The 26,381-nt window shown below is 32.9% G+C and overlaps 1 protein-coding gene across 1 annotated transcript in view; it reads left to right on the top strand.

Annotated features, from left to right (window-relative positions):
- LOC100928936 (liver carboxylesterase 1-like) overlaps nucleotides 1-25,942 on the top strand; it is a 39,508-nt gene extending 13,566 nt beyond the window's left edge. Inside the window, 10 exon segments of the mRNA XM_031954528.1 lie at nucleotides 797-901; nucleotides 2,970-2,993; nucleotides 2,995-3,075; nucleotides 4,441-4,479; nucleotides 7,780-7,920; nucleotides 9,726-9,806; nucleotides 10,616-10,763; nucleotides 11,281-11,412; nucleotides 22,155-22,225; nucleotides 25,470-25,942. Of these exon segments, the coding sequence (XP_031810388.1) occupies nucleotides 797-901; nucleotides 2,970-2,993; nucleotides 2,995-3,075; nucleotides 4,441-4,479; nucleotides 7,780-7,920; nucleotides 9,726-9,806; nucleotides 10,616-10,763; nucleotides 11,281-11,412; nucleotides 22,155-22,183 (780 nt within the window). The 3' untranslated portion in view covers nucleotides 22,184-22,225; nucleotides 25,470-25,942.
- The last annotated feature ends 439 nt before the right edge of the window (nucleotides 25,943-26,381 follow it).

The raw sequence follows: 26,381 nt of genomic DNA, 5'->3' as shown, positions 1-26,381 counted from the left end.
AAGTTTTTTTTTTTTTTTTGAGCTTATGTGAATCTACCTTGACCTATCTTGAACAATACTGTAATTGGCCATTTTTGAATCTGGAGTAAGCAGCTAAAATATATCCTCAAATAGAAAAGTTAATATTAATATGAGGACAGATAGGAGAAAGAGACAGAGACAGAGATGGACACTTTGCTAAAGCTAGGTATTAGGACTATAAATACAAAAAGAAATTTCTACCTTTAGGATGCTTGATTACTAATAAGATACAGATATAATTGATAGTCTGCTCCTGGGAAAGCCTCTATTGGATTGGGTAGGGGAGCTCTACAGAACTGAGAAAAGAACTCAGCTGAGGAGGATTGGCCAATAGTAGGAATTTTGTTTTCTGGTTCCTTCCAACTTTAACCTTTGGGAAAGTGTCCATGTGATTTCAAATTTAGGGAACTCCTGATGAGAAAATCCCTCTTTAAAATCAATTAATAATAAAGGTGCTAAGAAAGTGTCACTTGCCCAAGGTTACACAGCCAGTATGTGCAAGAATTAATAAGATTAGTGATAATTTTTATCAGTGATAAGAACTAACCTCAAAATTTTTAAATTTGAAGGTTGAAGTATCCATGTTATAACAAGCCTGGTGGCCTCCCTTTTAACTAGTTATATTTTGCAGCAGGGTGCTAAGTCTCCATTTTTAGGATGGTGAAGGATTATTGTCCGCATCCTTCCAATGTCTTGAGGCAACTTTTCCTATTCTACTTAGAGTTCTGGTTCTAAATAATAATCTCACTTTCTCTCTTCTTTTTCCCCCCCTTAGATTCTTTCTCCTTTGACGAAAAATCTCTTCCATCGAGCCATTTCTCAGAGTGGAGTTGCCCTCATGGAATCCCTGTTCAGTTCTAACATCAAATTAACAGCTGAGGTTGGCTTTTGGCATTATATAACTCTTTAGAAACTTGACTCCAATTATGGATGTACATGATTAGAGATTAAGTTATTAGAACTAATTTAAGGGGGCCCTCTCATTTTACAAAGGTAAAAATGAAAGCCCTGCACAAAGAAATTATTTTATCCAAGTCACACAGCAAGGTCTTCTTTTTTGTGTACCTGGACAAATTTATTATTTTTTTTAAATAATAGCTTTTTATTTTCAAAGTATATGCAAAGTTAATTTTCAGCATTCACTCTTGCAAAACCTTATGTTCCAGATATTTACTCCCTCCCTTCTACCTCCTCCTCTAGATAGCAACTAATCCAATATATGTTAAACACATGTAATTCCTCTGTACATATGTCCACAATTAATATGCTGCACAATAAATAAAATGGAAAAAATGAAAAAGAAAAAAAAAGCAAGCAAACAACAAAAAAGGTAAAAATACTATGGACACAGGAAGGTCTTATAAAATTAGTCTTTAAATTAGCAAGAATTTTTCTTTTTCTTCCAATTTACTTCACCACTAACAAAGAAAATATGTCTTGTAGTAGTATGCATAGCTAAGCAAAAATTCTCAAAATGGCTAAGTTAAAGAATGTTTTTCTTCTTTTGCATACCTCTCAGGAGGTAGGCAACATTCTTCAACATTAGTCCTTTGAAATCGTTATTGATCATTTTGTTGGTCTGAATACTTAAATCCTTCAAAATTATTTATCTTTAAAATTCTGTTGTCATGTCCAAATAGTTCTCCTGAGTCATCACATTTTATTTTGAGTTCAATTCACTCAAGTCTTCCCGGATTTCTCTGTAACTATCTCCTTTTGCATTTCCAAGGAGCACAGGAGTATTCCATCTCTCTCTCTCTCTCTCTCTCTCTCTCTCTCTCTCTCTCTCTCTCAAAGTAATTTTTCTTGAGAGTTTTTATTGACATTAGGGTGGGAGATTTTTGCCTTTTTTTCCTCACAACTTGACTTTAATGGAAATGTTTTATATAACTTCACAAGTAATTTCTTAATTTTCAGTGGGGATAAGGGAGAGAACCTAGAACTCAAAAATTTTAGAAACAAATGTAGGTTATTTTTGTCTTGAATGTAATTGAGGAAAAATATTAAATAAATAGAATAAAACAAAAAAAAGTTATTTCTAGGTCACAGGATATGTCAAGTTTAGTAATGTTTTCATTTCTAAATATTTAGGATATGTCACAGATCCATCAACCACATTAATATCCTTTTCCTAAAGTCATTCCAGCATCTGTAATTTTCATTAAAAAAATCAATTTCACCTATCAGATGGGTGACTTCAGAGATACTTTAATTTTTTTAATCATTGGTCATTTAAAACATTTTTTGAATGACTTTTAAGTAGCTTATATTTTTTCACTTGAGAATCAACTTTTCACATATTTAATAATTTATCAATGGTTGAATGTTATGTCTTCCTACAAATTTGAATCAGATCCTGCTATATCTTAGAAATGCAAGCTTTATCAGAAAAAGTTGCTACAAAGATTTCTCCACTTTACAGTTTCTCCTTTTGTCTTACCTGCACTTTTCTTTTAATTTTAAAATAATTTTATAATCAAAATCATTGATTTATCTCCTGTGATTTTCTCTGTTCTTTATTGGATCATGAACTTTTCCCCATTCATTAATCTAAACAGCTAATATTTCTCCTGTCCTCTAATTTGTTTATGATATCATCTTTTGTATCTAGGTCATGAATTTATTTAGCATTTATCTTGGTTCATCATACAAGGTTTGGATTTAAACTAAACTTATGTCACACTGCTAACTACTTTTCCTAGTAGTTATATATATATATATATATATATATATAGTAGTTAAATATTAAGTCCTTATTCTAATTGTCGTGAACTTTAGGTTTATTGCTTCAGCAAGTAGTATACCTAGTCTACTTATATGATCACAAATGACACAGAAAGAGTCAAGGTTATATAAATTTCACTCCTTTGACTTCCATTGTACTTTGCTCAGTGTACTATGTCATGGCTTTCAGAATTTAACTCTTTTCCTGTGAAATTTTGTTGCAGAAAATTGCAGCCTTTGCTGGGTGTAAAGACAACCACTTCAGCCAGCATGGTTCACTGTCTGTGGCAGAAGACAGAAGAAGAGATTCTGAACACAACTCAACAGCTGGTAGTCAACTTTAAAATTCTGACTTGTGTCTTTAATACGATTCAGTTTACGTGATCCCTTCAGAGTCTTTAATTTCTTTATGTAGCTTGGATGGTGTGCCATGGATGACATGGATAAAACTTCAGATCAATTGTAGGAAGAAACATTTATTTTCATCAGAAACATAACTTGTAATTTTTGTACCTGATTTTAGGTAAGAGTAACTGCTCCTTTGAACTCATTGTTTTGGGCTATAACATATGAAGAAAAGAGGTTGGTACTGGTGTGAAGACCATGGGAAAAAATCACCCCTTTACATAGGAACTAAGTATTACATTAATTATTTTTGTTAATTTAATGCTATTCAGTTGTCCTTCTGTTTCTGAAGAATATAAATATTGAATACAATCGTGTCTTGGAGAAAATCCCTGATTTCCTCATTTTACTTATAGCTCTGACTTCCGCAGAGATTCACCCAACTCACCTTGTTTGATTTGAAAATCACCTAATTCATGATCTAGAAAGGGTTTTTCAGATTTTATTTCTAATATCCGCCTGCCTGCAAACAAGGGGTTGAAACAGAAAAGATCTTGGGGTCCCTCCTCATACTGTTCTTGTTGAAAAGACTAAGGTGTATGTGCTTGGGTGTTGGGAGGAGGTTTCCTTGGAATTACAGTGAATGTGTTATGTTTTGTTGCTTTGCCTGAAGAGAGGCCATCCTTCCAGAAAGCTGATATTTCACAGTAAGACAAATTTGACCATGAATGTTCAAATGTCCAAAACAAAATACAACCTTGGGATAATTATCTAGATATATTCAGTCCCTACACAAATTGACAATGAGATATACCCAGATAAGTGAATTCAAAGTAGTTTGTTGGACCAAAAATCATTTATATAATTTACATAATTTATTGTTTTGAACACGCAAACCCAGTTTGTCAGAGTAGTTAATTTTTGGAGAAGCCAATTAATTATTCAATGGATTTAGACCAAGGACCTAGCCTTTCAGAAGTGTTCAAAGAGCTAGATGGCAATTTGGGGACAATTTCTGCATGAATTTTTTTCAATTTATTCAAAAATCTGAGCAAAGTTCAGCCATAGATATCTCTTTTGATTTCTCTTCTTGAGGTCAAATTTGGGGAAGCATAAGTAGAAGAGCAAAGGGCTCTTGGTCTTTAGGTGATTGCTCTAAGTTGGAATTCTAAGAGACTTCTTGACTTTCTGCATCTCACAGCCTGACATTACTTCTGTTGTGAAGAGCATTTGCATTTCATTCCTGAGTCTAAACTTGACAAAGTGTGAGAAAAAAATTGATAGGTGAAGTCCCAACAAGCACTTTCTGGGAAATTTTTACACCTAATTATTTTTTGTCTATCTTTATAGGAATTATTCAGCTTGGATTTTCTGGGAGATCCTACACAGGTTAGATATCTTTTTTTTTTTTTTTTTAATTATTTGCGTCCGAATTTTAAGCTCCAGTTAAACAAAAGGAAAAAAATCCTGTTTGGATGGAGTCATTTCAGTTCCATTCCTGTTAGGAGCACCCTATCTCATTCTCAGGATACTGCTAGGTTAATATTTCATATTAGCTACTACAGAAAATGCTCTCTCCAAGAGCTCTATGTTTTAATTTGGCCCTTTCGGAGCAGCTCCTAAGAGAACACCTGATATGGGCTTATAAGTTATTTTAAAAGTTGTAAGAAAATTGGCAAGGCTCCAGACAAGGAGGGCTATAGTCACTAATGTCAACCACCTCCTATATATCCTATAAGGATAATGCTTATAACTGCTAGTGGAAATCTTTACTTTAGACTAATTGCTAAATAAAAATGTTGGGTGAGAGATAATTGGCCCATTCCAGATTCCAACATTTTCCCACTCTATTCTGTAATACTAACCTTCTCCCTAGGGCTATATCTCCTATCACCATCACTACAATGTTTGTCCTTATTACAATATTTGTAAAGACTCTAGAGTCACTTTTTAATTCAAAAAATTACCACCTATATCCCACCTGATTCAAGAAATCCTCTTGGACTAATCAAAAGAGAGCAATGATTTCCCTTCAATCCCTTTGCCTCTAAGTTTGGACTTTTAATTTTCCTAAGTTCTGATCCCATCCAAACTGCTTTCATTTGTATAAATAAATGTTCTTTCTCTTCTTAGCCTAGTTGCCAAATTTAATGCATGTTCTGTGACATGTGATAATGGCATAGTGTAAAGAACCCCAGATTGTCAGGTAATAGAAAATTAGTCTATAAATCCTGATTGTCACTCAATAACCATAATACTTTGATCATCTCACTTTCTCCCTGAGTTCAATTTTCTTTTCTCCAAGTGAAAGAGATATAGAAATGTTAAGATTATAGATGAAGGGGCAGCGAGGTGGTGCAGTGGATAGAGCACCAGCCCTGAAGTCAGGAGGACCTGAATTCAAATGTGACCTAAGACAATTAAACACTTCCTAATTTTCTTACCCTGGGCAAGTCACTTAACCTCAATTGCGTCAGCAAAAAAAAAAAAAAAATACATAAAAAAAGATGATAGTGAAAATGAAAGCCTTGAAAACAGGAACTGCTTAGGTTTTGGTTTCTGTATTTCCTATAGCTAACTCACAATAAGTATTTGTTCAATATTTGTTGAATAAACTATCTCTAAGGTCTCTTATCTGTAGGAATTAAAAGAGCCTATAATAATTTTCAGCAATAGTTTTCTCATCTATAATTATTACTAAATGATTATGGCTATAATTAAATGAGAAAATGGGTATCAGTATGATTTGTAGATAGGGAAATTCTTTACATATGTATAAGTTCCCAGAAACTCAGAATTTAAAAATTAGAAGGACCAAAAGTAGAATTAGAGTGGGATCTTCCTTTTCATAGGGAGATAATGATATGATACTTTCAAGTATATTTTAGTGGAGATTTCTTTCACATATGAGTTGCACTATATGACTGCTGAGAGCAATTTCCAGTTCCCCAAATCTGTATTTTCTTTTTTGTAATTTCTACACATTGCTCCTAGTTCTTCCCACTATAGCCAAAGAAAACAAATACAATCTTTACTCTCTATGGCAGCCTTCTCATACTTGAACAAAAGTATCAAAATTCTTCCGAGTCTTTGGATTAAAGATTCCAAGTTCCTTCAGCAAAATTTATATGACATGAAATCATGGACTTTCACCATCTTGGTTGCCCTTCTTTGAAGATTTTCTTTACATTTAAAAAAAAAAAACTCAGTTGGAGAATATCCTATGTCTCTTCAAAAATTATAAAAAAATTATTTTTTGATAATTAATATTTTAATATCATGTTTTTGATACCCTTTCTATTTTATTTTTTGTATTTAAAAATATTCTGAGAAGTTCATGTTAGAAAAAAAGAAAAAACCCTGAGTTAGGGTAATCAGTGAAGATTTCTTGCTGAAATTAGCATTTAAACATGTTTGAAAAAAATGGGGAAACCATTCAATACTTTTCATCTGGGTAGTCAGGACGACATTTACTAGGGATTAGTTTTTGTATTCTGATGTATTTCTTCACATTTGGCCTGATAAGCTGAATTAAGTTTGCTTAACTAGTTTTCTGATTCATTTTGTTCACATCAATTATAAGACAGAAAAAATAACTGATTCACAAATAATCCATGATCCAGATGAAGACAGTACCTATAGACACTGATGCATTTGTGGAGTTGTGAATGGATCCAACCATTCTGGAGAGCAATTTGAAACTATATCAAAAAGTTGTCAAACTGTACATACTCTTTGATCCAGCAGTGTTATTACTGGGCTTATATCCCAAAGAGATAGTAAAGAAGGGAAAGGGACCCACATGTGCAAAAATGTTTGTGGCAGCCGTTTTTGTAGTGGCAAGAAACTAGAAACTGAGTGGATGCTCATCAATTGGGAAATGGCTGGGTAAATTATTTATATGTATATGAATGTTATAAAATATTATTGTTCTGTAAGAAATGACCAGCAAGATGAATACAGAGAGGATTGGAGAGACTTACATGAACTAATGCTAAATGAAATGAGCAGACCAAAAGATTATTATATACTTCAACAACAGTGCTATATGGGGATCAATTTTAATGGACATGGTCTCTTCAATAATAAGAGGATCCAAATCAGTTCCAATTGATCTGTGATGAACAGAACCAGCTACACTCAGAGAAAGAACACCAGGAACTGAGTATGGACCACAACATAGCATCTGCACTCTTTCTGTTATTGTCTGCTTGCATTTTTGTTTTCTTCCCAGGTTATTTTTACCTTTTTTCTAAATCTGATTTTTCATGTGTAGCAAGACAACTGTATAACTATATATATATATATATATATATATATATATATATACATTGTATTTAACATTCTTTAATATACAATACATGTAAGGGACTACATGCCATCTAAGGGAGGGGGTGGAGGGAAGGAGGGGAAAAGTTGGAACAGAAGTTTTTGCAATGGTCATTGTTGAAAAAAATTACCCATGCATATGTTTTGTCAATAAAAAGCTATAATAATAAAAATTTTAAAAAAGATGGTACCCATAAAAGTCTTTGTGGTTTAGAATAAAGGTACAGGTTCTTGTCCAGTTGACCTCATCAATGGATTAGGAGGATATGTCATTCCATAGTTAACAAAAAAGATCATTCAAATGTCATAATTTAATTCTCTTAAGGTCAGCATGAGAAAATGTATTTTTTTTTCTTTCAGAAAATTTTTTTACCACCTATAGCTGTGGATGGAGTATTTTTCCCCAAAAGTCTCAAAGAGCTCCTTGCTGAAAAGCAGTTCAATCATGTCCCCTATATTGTGGGAGTCAACAACGATGAATTTGGCTGGATTTTTCCAAAGGTAAGAACACTGTGTTTCTTCTTTATTTTCATGGTTCTTTTTCTGCCTCCAGGACCAGGAATTCCCTGCTGGTTGATTAAAGAAAAAAATGTCTTTAATAGATTGAACCATTCTAAAAAGTGACCACTGTGCTTCTTTCCTTAGTACAGAATTATATTTCTATGCAATTTCTCTAGAGAGTGGTCAAGTTTTTGAAAGTATAAAGCTAGTGTTTAGTACTCCCTTGATTAAGTGATCAATGACCTTAGAGATCATCTAGTCTAAGCACTTCATTTTTCAAATAAGAAAACTGAGATCTGAAGAAGGAAGAGATTGTCATCAAGATCACATATGAGTTAGTGAAAGAGAATTAAAATTTATGCCTTCTCTCCTTTGGGTTTCTACTTCTACAAATAAATATGTAAGACCCTCATGTTCTCTCCAACTTCATAGCTGATCTTAGTGGTAATAGGGAGTTACTGGAATTTATTGAGTGGGAATGAGGTTAATTTTTCTTGTGTAGCAAGACAACTGTATAAATTTTTATACATATATTGTATTTAAAATATACTTTAACATACTTAACAGGTATGGGACTACCTGTCATCCAGGAGAGGGGATAGGGAGAAGGAGGGGAAAAGTTGGAACAGAAGTTTTTGCAAGGGTCAGTGTTGAAAAACTACCCATGCATATGTTTTGTCAATAAAAAACTATAATAAAAAAGAAGAAAAGCAGAAAACTGGGAAACAATTTCTATAGCAAATCTCTCATAAAAGCATCATTTCTCATATATAGAGAGGTCTGAATTGATAAATGATCAAAGGATATGAACAATTTTCAGATAAATAAGTCAAAGCTCTCTATAAACAGATGTGGAAGTGCTCCAAATCACTTTTGATTAGAGAAATACAAATTCAGACAAGTCTTAAGTACCATTTCATGCCTATCAGATGAGTAATATGACAAAAAAAGGAAAAATGATAAAAGTTGGTGAAGATATAAACTAATCCAAACATTCTGAAGAGCAATTTGGAAATAAAAGAGCAACTAAACTGTGCTTACCTTTTGATCCTGTGATAACATTACTACATTTGTATCCCAATATATCATGAAAAAGGAAAAAGATCTACAATGAAAAAATATTTATAGAATCTCCTTTCATGGTGGCAAAATATCAGAAATTTCAGGGCCTCCCATCAATTGGGGAATGGCTGAATAAGTTGTAGTATATAAATGCAATGGAATACTATTATGCAATAAGAATTGATGAATAGACAGATTTCAGAAAAACCTGGAAAGACATATGAAATGATATAAAGTGAAATGAACAGAACCAGAAAAGCATTGCACATGAATTCAGCAACATTATGTTGCTGTGTGTCAGCAACAGTTGTGTGATGCTCAACTACAAATGACTTGGCTTTTTTCAGCAACACAAGGATCCAAGACAAGCACAAAGTACTCACGAAGGAAATTGTTATCCATATCTAGATAAAGAACTCATGGACTCTGAATGCAGATTTGACTATACTTTTTTCACTTACTTTATTCTTTTTTTTTCCTTTTGATCTGTTTCTTTCACAACTGTAAACAACATGAAAATAAGTTTAACTTGATAGCACATGTATAACATATCAAATTGCCTTCCACTTTAGAAAGAGGGGAGATGAGAGAGGGATAGAGAAAAATTTGAAATTCAAAATTTTATAAAAATGAAAGCTAAAAATTGACTTAACATGTAAGTAGTAAAAAAAGTAAACTTTATTAAAATTTTATTTGTATTTATTTAATTGTAATAATTGCTCTTTTGTTTATTCATTTTGCAGCTCCTGGGATATCCTTTTTCAGGAGATACACTGGATCAAGAGACAGCAACATCTCTATTATGGAGTTCTTATCCATTTCTTGTAAGAGATCAAGAATAGTAGAATGTTAGAGCTGAGAAGGAACTTAGAATATAAATTGACAGATGGATTGATGAAGGGGAAGTTAAGAATGCAGAGTGTTTGAACTCCGGCCTATAACTAAAGTACTTCAAAACTTTCATTGTAAATATGGGGAAACTGAGCCCCAGTATTAGAAAATTTTTTTTCCTCTGTACAGTCATTCATTGATAAAACTATGGACATGAACACAAGTCTTCTACTGAGTTCTAATGGTTCCAAGTTCATCTCAGTGGTATAATGAAGAGAATATGGAGTCTGGAGTCTGAAAGACAGGAGTGCTTACTAGCTATGTGATTCTGGGAAAGTCATTTAAATATTTTTGCTTCAATTTCATTATCTGTAAAATAGGCTGGAGAAAAGAAATGCCAAGAAAATCCCAAATGGGTTCACAAAGAGGTGGATATAACAATGACTAAACAACATATACAACTGATACAACAATGACTGAACAGTTTCATAAACACTTGATTTTAGGTGAAACAATATTTTTAGGGGGAAGTTAGCCTTTTTTTTAAAAAATTTTTTTAAATTTTTTTTTTTTTGGAATTTAGCCTTAATAAGTAATATTTAAATGGGTAATTGGCAATACCGTTTATAGCAAGTTTCATATTATAGTGAGGCTTAGTTACAACAGATTAACAATGTCATTGAGAAAAGATGTTGCTGGGGACTAATTTCTATAGCATATCATGTCAATGAATAGATGAAATGATGTATGTGTGGAAGATATGAATGAAGAATTTTTCTTCCTTGTGTCATGATCTACTCAGAAAATCCCCAAAAATCTTACGCCTGTGATAACTAAGAAGTACCTGGAAATGACAGAAGATCCTATCAAAAAGAAAGGCCTATTTCTGGACATGTTGGGAGATTTGACATTTGTGATTCCATCTATAATAGTAGCTCAATTTCACAGAGGTGAGTTCCAAAGAACACCAAAGAATGGTAGCATCAAACTTGATCCTTCCATTTTTTACCCAAGGATACTATCTTATTCTATCCAGAGACAAAGTAGATAATTGTATATATAAATAAGACAGTGCTGGACTTGAAGACATATAATATTTGATGACTATATATATATATATATATATACACTGTTGAAGATGCAATAGAAGATTATGTAAGATGATATCAAATATACTAATCATCACTAAGATTCTGTCATGAAGGAAGAAAGGTCTAAGTATCTTACCAAATTACTTTAGATATGAATAACAACTTAAAAGAAAATAAATAATGTGTAATATCATGCCACATACCTCTATTGGTAACTCTAGATATTGTGCCCAGGGCCTGTGATATCTCATTATTTAAAATATTTGAATGTTGTAGAGCAAAAGCTTTTTATTACTTTTTTAATGATCTCCAAGAAACTCCATCATTAGCAAAAGATATGAAATTTTAAATATTTCATCATTTTCTTTCCTTTCAGCTTCAGGTGCACCTACATATATGTACCACTTTCAGCATCGACCAAGCTTTTGGGGAAACCTGAAACCAGTGACAGTAAAAGCAGACCATGGAGATGAAGTTATCTTTGTCTTTGGGATCCCATTTCTAAAAGGTAATGTATTTTTACTTGCTAAAAGAGCTTCATAAACAATAACACCTATCATTCCTTTCTGGAAGTTATTTATTAACCCTTGCATAGCCCTTTTAATGTATTAAACAGTGTTTCTCTGCATTAACTCTTTGGATAATCACCACGATTCTGTAGTTTAGAAAACATGTTATTTTCAGATGAAGAAAGAGGCCCAGCTAATTTTGGTGACAACGATAACTAGAACAGTAATAATTGACATCTAGTTCAATGGCTATACCAATGAAGTGTCAAAACAGTGTAAAGATCCCTTATTTCCATGGTAAGAGATACTAGAGTACATTTCAGATACTAAGTGTTGCTAGGCTGCATTATCAGAAGTCTAGTATTTAGTTTCTATGTTCTAGTCAGCCCTGGTCAATCCACATCTGAAATGTGAGAGTGATTGAAGGAAAAGTACATAGCTTAGGAAGGAACTTGAAAGCTTGCTGAAAGTGAATGCTCAAAGTAGCTGGGGATATTTAGCATGGTCTGCAGGGCCTTAATAGTTAGCTATCTTTAAGTATATAAAAGATTAGCATTTGGGATTAGACTTGCTTGGATCAAACTAAGAAAGATAGATAAAAATTACATAAAGGTGGACTTTGAAATGCTGTAAGGAAATATTTTGAGTGTCCAAGCATTTTTGTTCTTTTTATTAAGATAATGAGTTCCCCTCTACTTGACTATTGTAGTGAAATCTATATGACCACTTGTTAGGGGAGTTTTAAATATTATTATTGCTCTAAGTTGTTGGGGTTAAATGCTATCTGAGAACTCTTCCAGTTCAGAGTGTCTTAAATTCTGCATGCATTTCTTAAAAATAAGCTTTCGTTCATTCATTAAAAAAACAAACAAACAAACAAACATCATGATAGTTCTCCATAGTATTCCTGCCTCTTCCCCTCCCAAAGAGGTTGGTGTTAGCCTTAGTGGTTTGGGCTAGATGCTATTTTAGTCTCTTTCAGTTCAGAGAGTCTTGGAATCTGAGTGAATTATTTAGCTAGAATATTCCTTGGAATTTCATTTTAGGATCCCTTTCAGGAGGTGATCAGTGGATTCTTTCAGTGACTACTTTAACCTCTGATTCTAAGATATCAGAGAAATCTTCCTCAATGATCTCTTGAAAGATGTTGTCAAGACTTTTTTTTCATTATGGTTTTCAGGTAATCCAATAATTCTTAAATTGTTTCTCCTGGATTTATTTTCCATGTCATCTATTTTTTCTAATGAGGGTATTTTATATTTTCTTCTCTTTTTTCATTTTTTTTTTGTTTTATTTGATTTTTGATGTCTATATCATTCACTTCCATTTGTGCAACTCTAATTTTTAGTGAATTATTTTCTTCAGTTAGCTTTTTTACCTCCTTTTGCATTTGGGCAATTGTACTTTCAAACAAGTTGCTTTATTCATTGTATTTTTTCCCCATTTCATTAATTCTGTTTTTGATAGTTGTTCTCTTTAGCATATATGTAAGTATATATGTGTGTGTGTGTGTATGTGTGTGTATATATATATATATGTATATATATATATACATATATGTATATATATTTTTACAAGATATATGCATGGGTAATTTTTCAGCATTGACAATTGCAAAACCTTTTGTTTCAATTTTTCCCCTCCTTCCCCCCACACCTCCTCCACATAGCAGGTAGACCAATACATGTTAAATATGTTAAAGTATAAGGTAAATACAATATATGTATACATGTCCATGCAGTTATTTGTTTACAAAAAGAATAGGACTTTGAAATAGGGTACAATTAACCTGTGAAGGAAATCAAAAATGCAGGCGGACAAAAATAGAGGAATTGGGAATTCTATGTAGTGGTTCATAGTCATTTCCCAGAGTTCTTTCACTGGGTGTAGCTGGTTCAATTCATTACTGCTCTATTGGAACTGATTTGTTTCATCTCATTGTTGAAGAGGGCTATGTCCATCAGAATTGATCATCATATACTATTGTTGTTGAAGTTTATTATGATCTCCTGGTCCTGCTCATTTCACACAGCATCTCTTCATGTAAGTCTCTCCAGGTCTTTCTGAAATCATCCTACTGGTCATTTCTTACAGAACAATAATATTCCATAATATTTATATACCACAATTTATTCAGCCATTCTCCAACTGATGGGCATCCACTCAGTTTCCAATTTCTGGCCACTACAAAGAAGGCTGCCACAAACATTTTTGCACATACACGATCTTTTCCCTTCTTTAAAATCTCTTCAGGATATAAGCCCAGTACTAACACTGTTGGATCAAAGGGGATGCAGAATTGATAACTTTTTGGGCAAATTTCCAAATCACTCTCCAGAATGGCTGGATGTATTCACACTTCCACCAATAATGCATCAGTGTCCCATATCCCCTCCAGCATTCCACATATATTCTAGCCAATTCTAGCCAAGTCATTCTAGCCAATCTGATAGATGTATAGTAGTATCTCAGAGTTGTCTTGATTTGCATTTCTCTGATTAATAATGACTTGGCTTTTCATATGGCTAGAAATAGTTTCAATTTTGTCACCTGAGAATTGTCTGTTTATATCTTTTGACCATTTATCAATTGGAGAATGGCTTTATTTCTTATAAATTTGAGTCAATTCTCTAGGAAATGAGGCCTTTATCAGAATTTTTGACTGTAAAAATGTTTTTTTAATTAGTTCCCTTGAAATTCTTGACCTTTTGTTTTTCCATATAAACTTTGTTGTTATTTTTTCTAGATCATTAAAATAGTTTTTTGGGAGTCTGATTGGTATAGCACTAAATAAATAGATTAGGTAGCATTATCATCTTTATTATATTTGCTTGACCAATCGAAGAGCATTTAATATTTTTCTAATTGGTTAGATGTGATTTTATTTGTGTGGAGAACATTTTGTTGTTTTGCTCATATTTTTCCCGACTTTTCCTTAGCAGCTAGATTCTCAAATATTTTATACTATTGGTAGTTACTTTAAATGGAATTTCTCTTTGTAACTCTAACTGTTGGATTTGTTAATGATATATAAGAATGCTGATGACTTATGTGGGTTTATTTTGTATCCTGCAACTTTGCTAAAGGTGTGGATTATATCTAATAGCTTTTTAGTAGAATTTCTGGGGTTCTCTAAGTATACCATCATATCATCAGCAAAGAGTGATAATTTGGTTTCCTCATTACCTACTCTAATTCCTTTAATCTCTTTCTCAACTCTTATTGGCAAAGCTAGCATTTCTAATACACTATTGAATAGTAATGGTGATAGTGGGCAACCTTGTTTCACTCTTGATGTTATTGGGAATGGTTCCAGTTTATCCCCATTACATATGATGCTTACTGATGGTTTTAAATGGGTGCCACTGACTATTTTAAGGAAAAGTCCATTTATTACTATACTCTCGAGTGTTTTTAATAGGAATGGATGTTGGATTTTCTCCAATGCTTTTTCTGCACCTATTGAGATGATCATATGATTTCTGTTAATTTGGTTATTGATATAGTCAATTATGCTAAGTTTTTTCTAATATTGAACCAGCCCTGCATTCCTGGTATAAATCCTACTTGATCATGGTATACTATCCTGGGGATGATTTTCTGTAGTCCTTTTGCTAATACCTTATTTAAGATTTTAGCATCAATATTCATTAGGGAGATTGGTCTATAATTTTCGTTCTCTGTTTTCAACCTACCTGGTTTAGGTATCAGTACCATGTCTGTGTCATCAAAGGAATTTGGATAGGATTCCTTTATTCCCTATGTTTTTAAAAATAGTTTATATAGCATTGGAGCTAATTGTTCCTTAAATGTTTGGTAGAATTCACATGTAAATCCATCTGGTCCTGGGGATTTTTCCTTAAGGACTTGATTATAAATAGCTTGTTGTATTTATTTTTCTGAAATGGGACTAATTAAGCAATTTACTTCCTCCTGTGTTAGTATGGGAAACCTATATTTTTGGAGGTATTCATCCATTTGACTTAGGTTATGAAATTTATTGGCATAAAGTTGGGCAAAGTAACTCCTTATTATTGCTCTAATTTCCCCTTCATTGGTGGAAAGTTTTTCCTTTTCATTTTTAAGAGTAACAATTTGATTTTCCTCTTTCCTTTTTCTAATCAGATTTACCAAAAGTTTATCTATTTTATTGATTTTTTCATAAAACCATCTTTAGTTTTATTTATTAATTATAGTTTTTTTCACTTTCAATATTATTAATTTCACTTTTTAATTTTAGAATTTCAAGTTTAGTATTTGACTGGGGATTTTTAAATTGGTCTTTTTCTAACTTTTTAATTTGCAAGCCCAATTCATTGATCTTCTCTTTCTCTATTTTATTCAAGTAAGCCTTTAAAGATACAAAATTTCCCCTTATTGCCGCTTTGGCTCCATCCCACAAATTTTGATATGATGTCTCATTATTGTCATTATCTTGAGTGAAATTGTTAATTGTGTCTATCATTTGCTGTTTCACCCAATCATTCTTTAAGAAGAAATTATTTAGTTTCCAATTACTTTTTGGTCTATTTACCCCTAACTTTTTGTTAAATGTACTTTTTATTGCACCGTGACGTGAAAAGAAAGCATTTACTATTTCTGCCTTCCTGCATTTTGAGATCTTTATGTCCAAATTTTGAGGTCTATATGGCCAATTTTTGTAAAGGTTCCATGAAGTGCTGAGAAGAAAATATACTTCTTTCTGTCACCATTCAGTTTTCTTCATAGACCTACCATACCTAATTTTTCTAATATTCTACTTACCTCTTTAAATTCTTTCTTATTTGTTTTGTGGTTAGATTTATCTAATTCTGAGAGGGCAAGGTTGAGTTCTTCTACTATTACAGGTTTGCTGTCTATTTCTTGCAACTCTCTTACCTTCTCCTTTAGGAAGTTAGATGCTATACCACTTGGTGCATATAAGTTTAGTATTGATATTGCTTCATTGTCTTATGCTACCCTTTAGTAAGATACAGTTTCCTTCCTTATCTCTTTTAATTAGATCAATTTTTGCTTTTGCTTGATCTTAGATAAGGATGGCTACCTCTGCTTTTTTTTTTTTTTTACTTCACCTGAAGTTTAATAGATTCTGTTCCAGCCTTTTTACTTTTACTCTGTAAGTATCTCCCTCCTTTAAATGTGTTTCCTGTAAACAACATATTGTTGGGTTCTGACTTTTGATCCAGTCTGCTATTCGCCTCTGCTTTATGGGAGAGTTCATCCCATTCACATTTACAGTTAAAATGACTAATTCTATATTTCCTGCCATCTTATTATCCCAGATTATGCTTTTCTTTTTCTTACCTACCCTTACTCCCTTTCCCAGTATTAAACTTATAGGCACCAGTTGCATCATCTCTCCCACCCCCTTTGAATCCTTTCCCCTTTCTTGTACCCTTCCCTTATTACTCTTTCCCTTTTCCCTTTTCCTCTCCCACTTTTTAATGAGGCGATAGAAGTTTCTCTGTAAATCAAATGTGTCAATTATTTTCTCTTTTAGCCAACTCTAATGAAAGTAAGATTCACACAATGTTCCTCCCCCTCTACAAATACCCTCAGATATGATAGGTTCCTTTGCCTCTTCGTGGAATGTAGTTTCCCTCATTTTATCTTCCCTGTTTCTGTTAGTATCCCCTTTCCATTTCTATTTCCCTTTTTTGTTATATCAGTAAAATCAAATTGCACATATAATCTTTATGTATATCTACAACAGAAATACAGTTCTCAAGAGTTCTTTTTACCTTTTTCTGTTTCTCTTGAGTCCTATGATTGGAGATCAATTTTTTGTTTAGTTCTCGTTTTTTCCTTAGAAATACATGGAATATATCTGTTTCATTAAATGTGCATCTTCTTCCTTTGAAGAAAGTGCTCAGCTTAGCTGGGTAGTTCATTCTTGGTGGCTTTCCAAGTTCTTTTGTCTTTTGGAATATGAGATTCCAGGCCCTTCAATCTTTTAGTGTGGAAGCAGCTAGATCTTGAGTAATCCTTATTGTGGCACCTCGGTATTTGAATTGTTTTTTTCTGGCTGCTTGTAATATTTTTTCCTTAATGTGATAGTTCTGAAATTTAGCCACAATATTCCTTGGAGTTTTTATTTTAGGGTCTTTTTCAGAAGGTGTTCAATGAATTCTTTCAATGCCTATGTTATCTTCTGATTCTATTACGTCTGGGCAGTTCTCTTTGATGATTTCCTGTAAAATAGTATCTAGGCTCTTTTTTTCATCATAATTTTTGGGAAGTCTAATAATCCTCAGATTATCTCTTTAGATCTATTTTCCAGGTCTATTGTTTTTCCAAGTAGATATTTAACTTTTTTTCTTCTAATTTTTCATTTTTTTTTTTTTTTTGGTTTTAGTTGACTGATTCTTGATGTCTCAATGAATTATTTATTTCTATTTGTTCAGTTCTGAATTTTAATGAGTTTTTTATTAGCTTTTTTTTTTTTTTTTTTACTTCTTTTTGTATATGTCCAATTGAGTTTTTAAATGAGTTCTTTTGCTCTATGGAATTTTTTTCCATTTCATTATATATATATATATATATATATATATATATATATACATACACACACATACATACACACATATTCTTTATTTTTTACCGAGTTATTTTCTTTTTCCAATTCACAAATCCTACTTTCCTGGGAGTTCTTTACCTTTTCCAATTCACATTTCAGGAAATTTTTACTCTCTAGCATAGCTTCTCTTTCCTTTCCCCATGTTTCTTCTAGCTCTCTTTTAAGATTTTTTATAATATTTCTAGGAGAGCTTTGTATGATGGGGACCAGGCTATATCCCCTTTTGAGGCTTTCTTTGGAGACTGTCTGCTATTAGTCTCCTGGATGAAAACCTGCCTCTTTTTCTGTATAGAAGCTATCAATCATTCCTTGGATGTTTTTACTCATTTTTTTAAAAGCCTTTAGGGTCTGCCTTCGGGGCCAGGAGGTTACCAGTTTCCTCTGCCAAAGCAAGGATAGGTATATGAATAGTAGCTGTCCTGCCAATGGGCTGCAAAGAGTGGCCTGACTGTGGGAGTGGAAAAAGCTCAGGCCTGGGTGGCATGGGCTGAGCCGGGGAAGTGCCCTGCTAAAATCCCCACTGTGCAGATTAGCGGCTACCCTGGGGCTAGAGACTGAGCAGCAAAAGTGTCACTACTCCAGCCAAAAGTCTGCTGTGGGCATTAGCAGTTGCTCTTTCCTGTGTGGCACCAGAAGTGTCTCTGCCCTGCTGGAAGTTCTATTTCCCTAGGCTGGGCCCCCCACTGTGCAGATTAGAGTTTGTTCTGGGCTGTGCCCCCCACTGCCGAGAAGATTTGTGCCTGCCCGGAGCAAAAGCCTTGTGCTATGGCCTGTGCTGGTTAATTCACTTCTGGTTTTGGGTGGATATAGCCAGATACTGTTAGGTTCTGGCATTTTTTAGAGTACCCTCTATCTTTAGCTTTAATTTCTCTGCTGGTCTACTGCTTTGCAACCAAAGCAGAGTAGTCAAGCTATGCTAGAGTCCTCTATGGAGACCACCCCCGCCTGGTTTGCTCAATATGCTAGCTTCTGGTTCTATCCCTGCTTGTGCTGGTCTTCTCCCACCTCTCAGGACAAACCTTTTCTGGCGATCTTCCAGATTATCTTTGGCTATCAAGTTTTTGCTCTTTGAATCTTCATGAATTTTACCAATCAAGTGCTTTTTTTGAGGCTGAATTTAATAATTAGTAATGAGGGTATGAGAGAAGCTCAGAAAGTCACGTGTGCCTTCTCCATCATCTTGGTTCTGCCCCCTATATATTTATAAAGGAGTTGTTTTCTTCAATTTCTGTTTCCTTTTCCAAATTCTACTTCAAAGCTCTCATTTTCTTTCCCCATTTTTCTTCTAACTCTCTTTTGAGATTCTTTTTTCAATCTTCCAAAACACACTTTTGAGTTGGAGATCAGTTCATATCCTCCTTGAAGCTTCATCTGGAGAGGTTTTTTTTTTTAATGACCTCAGGATTTTGTGTCTATTCTTCCCTCTCTCCACAATAACTATATATGATCAGAGATCATTTTGCTTTCTTGCTCAATTTTAAAGGTTAAAGTGTGTTCCTAGAATATAGAGCAGATTGTCCTGAACTTCCTTTACAAGGACAAGGGCTTCATGCTGCACTGGGGCCAGTGCTATTATAAGCTTTCCTTCTGAACTGGATGGCTTTGGTTAAGGATGTTATGATGGAGGTCATACTCCAGATATTTGTGGGTTCTGTCACTTCAAAATCCATTCAGAGACTTGATCTATGGTTGATTCCAAGGAAAGTCAGGAGGAGCTCAGGCAAAGTCCTGTCTACTATCCATCTTGGCTGTACCCCCTGAATGTATTTTTTAAAAATAATTTTTCATTCATGTCTATTTTTTAAATACCATAATAGTTTTCCATAGTTTTCCTTCCCCTTTTCCTCTTTAAGAGCTATTCTATATAACAAATAGTGTTTTTAAAAGAAAAAAGAAAAAGGGACATAATCAGTACCACACATTGAAAAAGTGCTAAAGTATGCACACTAGGCAGAATCTGTGGGCATCTCTCCTCTAAAAAGGAATGAATTAGGAATGTCCTGTCAATTCTTTAAAATTTTGCTTGTACTTTGTCATATTCACTTTTGATGGGGGAATGGTTGTTATTATTATTTACAATGTTTCAACCACTATATCTATTAGGTTTGGGGAACACTGTTAACTATATGTAGAACTTTTCATGCTTTATGTGTTCATATATTTATTAATTCTTATAGCACAGTAGTATTCTATTACACCAATGTACTCAATCTTTTTTTTTTTTTTTAAGCCATTCCTTAATCAATGGCCATTTATTTTATTTCTAGTTCTTTGATAGCACTTTGAAGGTACTCCTATGAATATTTTGCTATTTATGGGGATTTTGTTCTTGTGGATGGCTTCCTTGAAGTACATTCCCTGTAATTGAATCTCTGAATGAAAATATATGGACACAATAATTCTATTTGCATAAAACCAAACTCCTTTTCATTTTTTAACCAGTTCACAGTTCCTACAATATTATATAGTATGCCTATCATCCTTCAACTCTTTCCATTCTTTGTTATCTTTGGCAATTAGCAATGTATGAAATAAAACCTCAGGTTTGCTTTGATTTATAGTCCTATTAATATTAGTGATTTGTATCATTCTTTCATGGAGCTATTAAAATTTTGCACTTGAGAAATATTTATTCATATATTTTGACCACTTATTTATTAGGTAATAGCATACACATATGCACACATATTCATTTATATAGTTATTGAAAAAATATTTTTCCATTCAACCATTTCCCTTCTTATTCTGGTTACATTAATTATGTATGTTTAGAAGCTTTTTGGTTTTATAAAATCATATTTATCTTTTGTGATTGCCTCTATCTGATACTTGTTTAAGGATACATTTTGTACCTATAAGTATGAAAAGTATATTATTTGTTTATCTTCTAGTTTTTATTATATGATCTCTTTAATATTAAAACCACATATTCATTTAGAATGATTCATGCATTCATTTAGAATGAACTGTGGAAAATAATATAATCTGAGTGCATTTCTTTAGGGAGAATACCATGTGCTCCAGGAAATTTATTCCATTTGATGACTGCTCAGATTAAAGTTAACTGGTAATGAGGTTTAGTTGTTTCTGTCATGTCTGATTCTATATCAGAAAAAATAATGGAGAAAAATCATTTGGAGATTTCTTGGCAAAACTTCCTGAATAGTTTGCCAATTCCTTCTCCAGTTCATTTTACAGAGGAGGAACTGAGGCAAACAGAATTAAGTAACTTGCCTAGGGTTAAATATCAAGTAAATATCTGAGGCCAGATTAGAATTCAGAAAGATGAGTCTCCCTAGCTAGAGACCTTCTCCTCTATCCACTGGGTAATCTAGCTGTCTTTGAAAATGATGTTAGGAGAACACATCAAACCATATTTTGGAAAAATCTCTGTATGTCACAGAGAATTCATTAATGTTCTGGTGGTTCAGGCAACAGTCTCATGGTTTTACCATCGTATTCAGGCCTCTCCAATTTTTTCCCATTCAAGTGTTTTAGATTCTAGCTGATTTTATGGGACTTCCTGAAGATTCAGAAAGAAAGCCTAAGTCCATTTTCTTTTTTCCTTTCCTTTTCCATTGCCAGTAGCAACAATGACCTTTAGATAGAATGTTAATACAATACTCAGATTTTAGATGCCAAGTTAGATATTGGCATAGTGAGAACAATGGGTTTGGAGTGAGAATTTGAGAATTTGCAGTCGAATATCCCCTCTGCTACTTATACTTGTATGATCTTGTGTAGATCACTTGATCACCTCATCTTCATACTATTTAAAATCTAGATGGCCCTACTATAAGCTATAAAATCTTATGATACTGTATAACATCAGCCATTGTCATCATACTTTTCAAAAAGTTGTTAATGTTTAAAATTATGTCACTAGAAATTAAATTCCCATAAGTTATCTTTTGATAATTGGCAAATTTCTGTAGGACATAGAATACATGAAAATCAAAACTTTTTTTAAGTGTCATGAATAAAATCAGCATATTGCTTGGGGAGGGCACCCAATAAAAGAAAAAAAAAAACTGGAAGTTTATAAAAAGGAAAGCTCCCTAAAGGAAACAAGGTATAAAGGCAAAAGTTATATGGGAATTTGAAGAATAACTGGTTTTGACCCTTAAAATCTAGTTACATTATACCTTCTGCTCTTATTTTCAGAGTTTCCTGGAAGAAGAGAAGCAACTTAGCAGGAAAATGATGAAATATTGGTCCAACTTTGCTCGGAATGGGTAAGATTAGTAAACAGGAAGAGAGAAACATTTTCTCCCCCAAAATGTTCCCAATATTTTTTTTTTTCTCCTATCATCCCTACTTTCTTCTATAGATGCTCTTATTTTTTTTCAGGATGGATAAACTTAATTTTTAAATAATATTTTATTCTCCCAATTACATGTAGAAATAATTCATAACATTTTTTATTTACATATTTAAAAAATAAAAACTAGGAAAAAGAAAAAAACAAAAATAATTGTTTTGTGCATAGTGAGGGCATTCAAAATATAAAATAATAAATTTCCACTTCAAAAAAGCATTTATAATAAATTCTTCACATTGTATTCAGAACTATCATTACTTCCTTCTTAGTTTTCCTTTGTTCTCAGCTATGCACTTTTTATTTTATTCTTTTTCCTCCCTTTTCCCACCCAAACTCCCCTAAGCAGACAGCAAATTGTGTGTATATAGCATGGAGATTATGCGTGTATATATATATATATATGAATGTATCCATACATATATGTATATATGTACATACATATACAAATGCATCTATAATTACATATTATATATATTTACATTCATATACTTCCATGTAAGATTGTACAATGTTTGTTTATTCTGTTTCTCTAAAGGTGGATAACATCATCTTTGTTACAGCCAAGTCTTTCCATATTTTCTTAATCTGCCAACTCATCATTTTCTAAATCACAGCACTATTTGAATCTTATACTTGAAACTAGACTTTAAATAGTCTAGAAATGTTAACATGACACTTATATAGTATAGTTTTCCTATTTTTCTCCCTTGGGTGAATATTTTTTAATGTGAACTTTGTTACCTCTACTTTTTTTCTAATAAATTCTATTCCCAAACATTATTATTATGTTTGTATGTATCTCTTGTTTCCTATTCTTCCTGACTCCTCCACTTTACTTCTATCTGCTTCCTTATCTTGTTATTGCTTAATTTGCTCTCCTCCAAGGATCCCTCTCTTTACCTCTCCTCCAACCTTTTCCCTCCCTTTTTATTCCATTTCCATTAATCTCTTCTGTCTTCTATACCTCCCCTTATCCTACACCCTTCCCCTCTTATTTCTTAATAAATTTATAAAACTTTTATGATACACCAAATACTATTGACATACATACCTTCTATATATACCATCTTTTAATTTTAGAAGGAGGTAAATTTTCTTCTTTGGGGTCAAGCATGTTCATTATAATTTTGAGGTGTCCTTATCATTGTCATTGTATATTTGGTTTTCCTAGTTCTGTTAAGTCTTCCCATACTTCTATGTATTCATATTAATTACTATTAGAAAGCAGTGATATACCATCATGTATTATAGAATGGGTATCCAGGCCCCAATTGATTGGCATCTACTTTGTTTCTATTTCTTTACTGCTACAAAAAGTTCATTATGAATATTTTGATGTATAAGGGCTTTTTAATATTTTATCATGACTTTCTTGGAATATATGCTTAGAAATAAGCTATCTGGGTCAATAGGCTGATCCCAGACATATTACTCTACTTTCCTAACTACAAATTACTTTCTACAATGGGTAGATCAATTTATAGTTCTATAAATGTTGCATTATTTATTTGCCTGTCTTTTCATAACACCTTTAATATTTATTCTTTTAAAATTTGTCACTTTTGTAGATATGTTAAATATGAAGTGAAACCTTAAGGATTTTTTAAAATATTTTTCTCTCTCTTAAGAGTAACTTGGGACACTCTTTTTTGTTGGTTAAAAGTTTCTTTTGAAAACTACTTGCTCATTTTACTTGATGACCTCTCCAGTGGACAATAATAGAATTTTGTATATTTTCCAAGGACCAAGGACTTTTGCTTATCCTGACCCTGGCTGTTTCTGAGGCCTCCAGGGAGATTGCAAACTACTCCAAATATTATATATAATCCCAGGTTAGATCTGACCTAAGGCAAAGCATTCTGAGTTTATATTGGCCTAATCAGCCAGAGTCAGACACACTGGAACTTAATTCTGACATTTTGGTTCTCTTTGAGAATGAAGGACAACAACAATCAACTCCCAGTGTATTTCTCAATAATAATCAATCAGTAGATAAAAATTAGCTTTAACATATTCACCAAGATCACATGATAAGAAGAGTAGCTACAAAACATTCCTCCTTTGATCTTGGGGAATAATTTCCCACAATATTCATAGCTTATTTAAGAAGAGTGAATAAACATTTAGAGTGCATTGGTAATGAAGCATCTTTATGGGAATACATAAGGCCATTCACTATCAAATTTTTCCTAAGCTTCAACTGCTTCACTTATCCTTTCTCTTTTCATTCTATCCCATCCCATACTATCCAAAACAGCATATTTTCATACCTTGCCTTCCATAGTCTAAACTTCTCACTGAAGAATGGCTTTAAATATCCAGAACTAAATTTCTCTTGAATCTTTAGCAGGATCTCTCTTTGTTTTTCATTATCAGTGGTCCAGCAATTCAACATTGTATCCAGCCTTGGATGTTTATTTCTCAACTACCTCTCAAACAAGTTTCAAAAATTTTTGAAGTGATCCTTCTAAGCAATAGTTCTTATAGTCAGAGGTGGGGAAAAGAGGGGAAATTACTTCCTTTGCATCCATTAGTCCTTAAGGGTTCGGTTCCTCTTTGTGAGACTGTGGAGCTAGCAACTCAGAATTTTGAAGTCTCTAAGAGTCCCTTCCAATTTTTTTCCCATTCAATGTGGAACTGCTTCCAATTCATTTAGAGACAAGTGTTCACACTTCTAAAATGGATTAAAAGGTTATTAGCACCTTGCTAACACATAAACATTTTGTTAACTGTGCTTATTTCTTTTATTTGCATTATTGAGCTAGGAGTGGAGGATGGAACCACTTTTTCTCCAAACATAGCTTTTCCACTGCCAAATATGAACTTAGTCCCCAAGTATTTTATGAATTTATATTTTGGGGGTAATGGCATAGTTATTGGATTCAGTTGTTTATGATTCTTCCTTATGTAGTTTCCACTGTTTTACTTTTTTGTTTTTTAACCAATACAAATGGTTGATGATGATTGCTTAATTGCCTTATGTGATAATTTAAAATATATTTGAGAAGGCAGAAACTTAATAATGTCTCAATACTTGGAAATTTGACTTTTGTGACTCTTAAAATTATTTTTAAATAATTTAATGAAATATTTAAAAAACCATGATTATTATTAATGTTTAATTATTAATGTGGTTTAAAATTTTATTACTTTTCTAGAAACTCCAATGGTGAAGGCCTAATAAAGTGGCCTGTATATGATCAGAGTGAAGAGTATCTTCAAATTGACATTACCATGAAGACAGACAAGAAGTTAAAGGAGAAAGAAATGGCACTTTGGATTGAGCTTTTGTCAGAGAAGTCAGTTGGTGTCAAAAGAGATATTACAGAACTATAATTTGAAAAGATGCACTATTTCTCTTCCACAAGAAGCTTCCATAAAACTTGAGGATATCTTTCAAACTTGAGATAGAGTCTTGTTATTTTTTGGTGGGAGAACTTTTCAGCATGAAAGTAAAAGAAACCATATGAGACCAGGGATAAATGAAACCAGGCAAACATCAACATGTTGGGCAATTATTGGGAGTTAGGAGCCCCGGAGCTCCTGCACAAGGAGACATTATGGTATTTTTTGTTTGTTTTGTTTTGTTTTGATTTTCAGAATGTTGGCATTTACCTAATGTTATATTAAATGAAATCCACTTTATTTGTGATTCTTGTTACCTTCTTGCCTTATTACCTTGCTAGAGGATTTTAGTTTTATTAAGGGAAATCAATATGTTCACATCTAAAATAAGATTTAGTCCATATGTGAATTTGAATTAGAATGTCTCTGTACATTTTGTTCTTTCTTTTGGTTTTGGTGACACCTGCTTTATAATACAGTTTTATATCTGCTACAGCTAGACCACCTTCATTTGATTTTTTTTTTTCATTAGTTCCTTTAAAATTCTTGACCTTTTGTTCTTCCAGATGAATTTTGTTGTTATTTTTTTTTTCTAGGTCAGTAAAATAGTTTCTTGGGAGTTTGATTGGTATAGCACTAAATAAATAGATTAGTTTAGGTAGTATTGTCATCTTTATTATATTCACTTGACCTATCCAAGAGCACTTGCTATTTTCCCACTTATT

Source organism: Sarcophilus harrisii, chromosome 2 (genome assembly GCF_902635505.1).
Source record: "Sarcophilus harrisii chromosome 2, mSarHar1.11, whole genome shotgun sequence".
Taxonomy (NCBI): domain Eukaryota; kingdom Metazoa; phylum Chordata; class Mammalia; order Dasyuromorphia; family Dasyuridae; genus Sarcophilus; species Sarcophilus harrisii.
The sequence above is the reverse complement of the archived record's forward strand: the minus strand, read 5'-3'. Positions and strand labels throughout refer to the sequence as shown.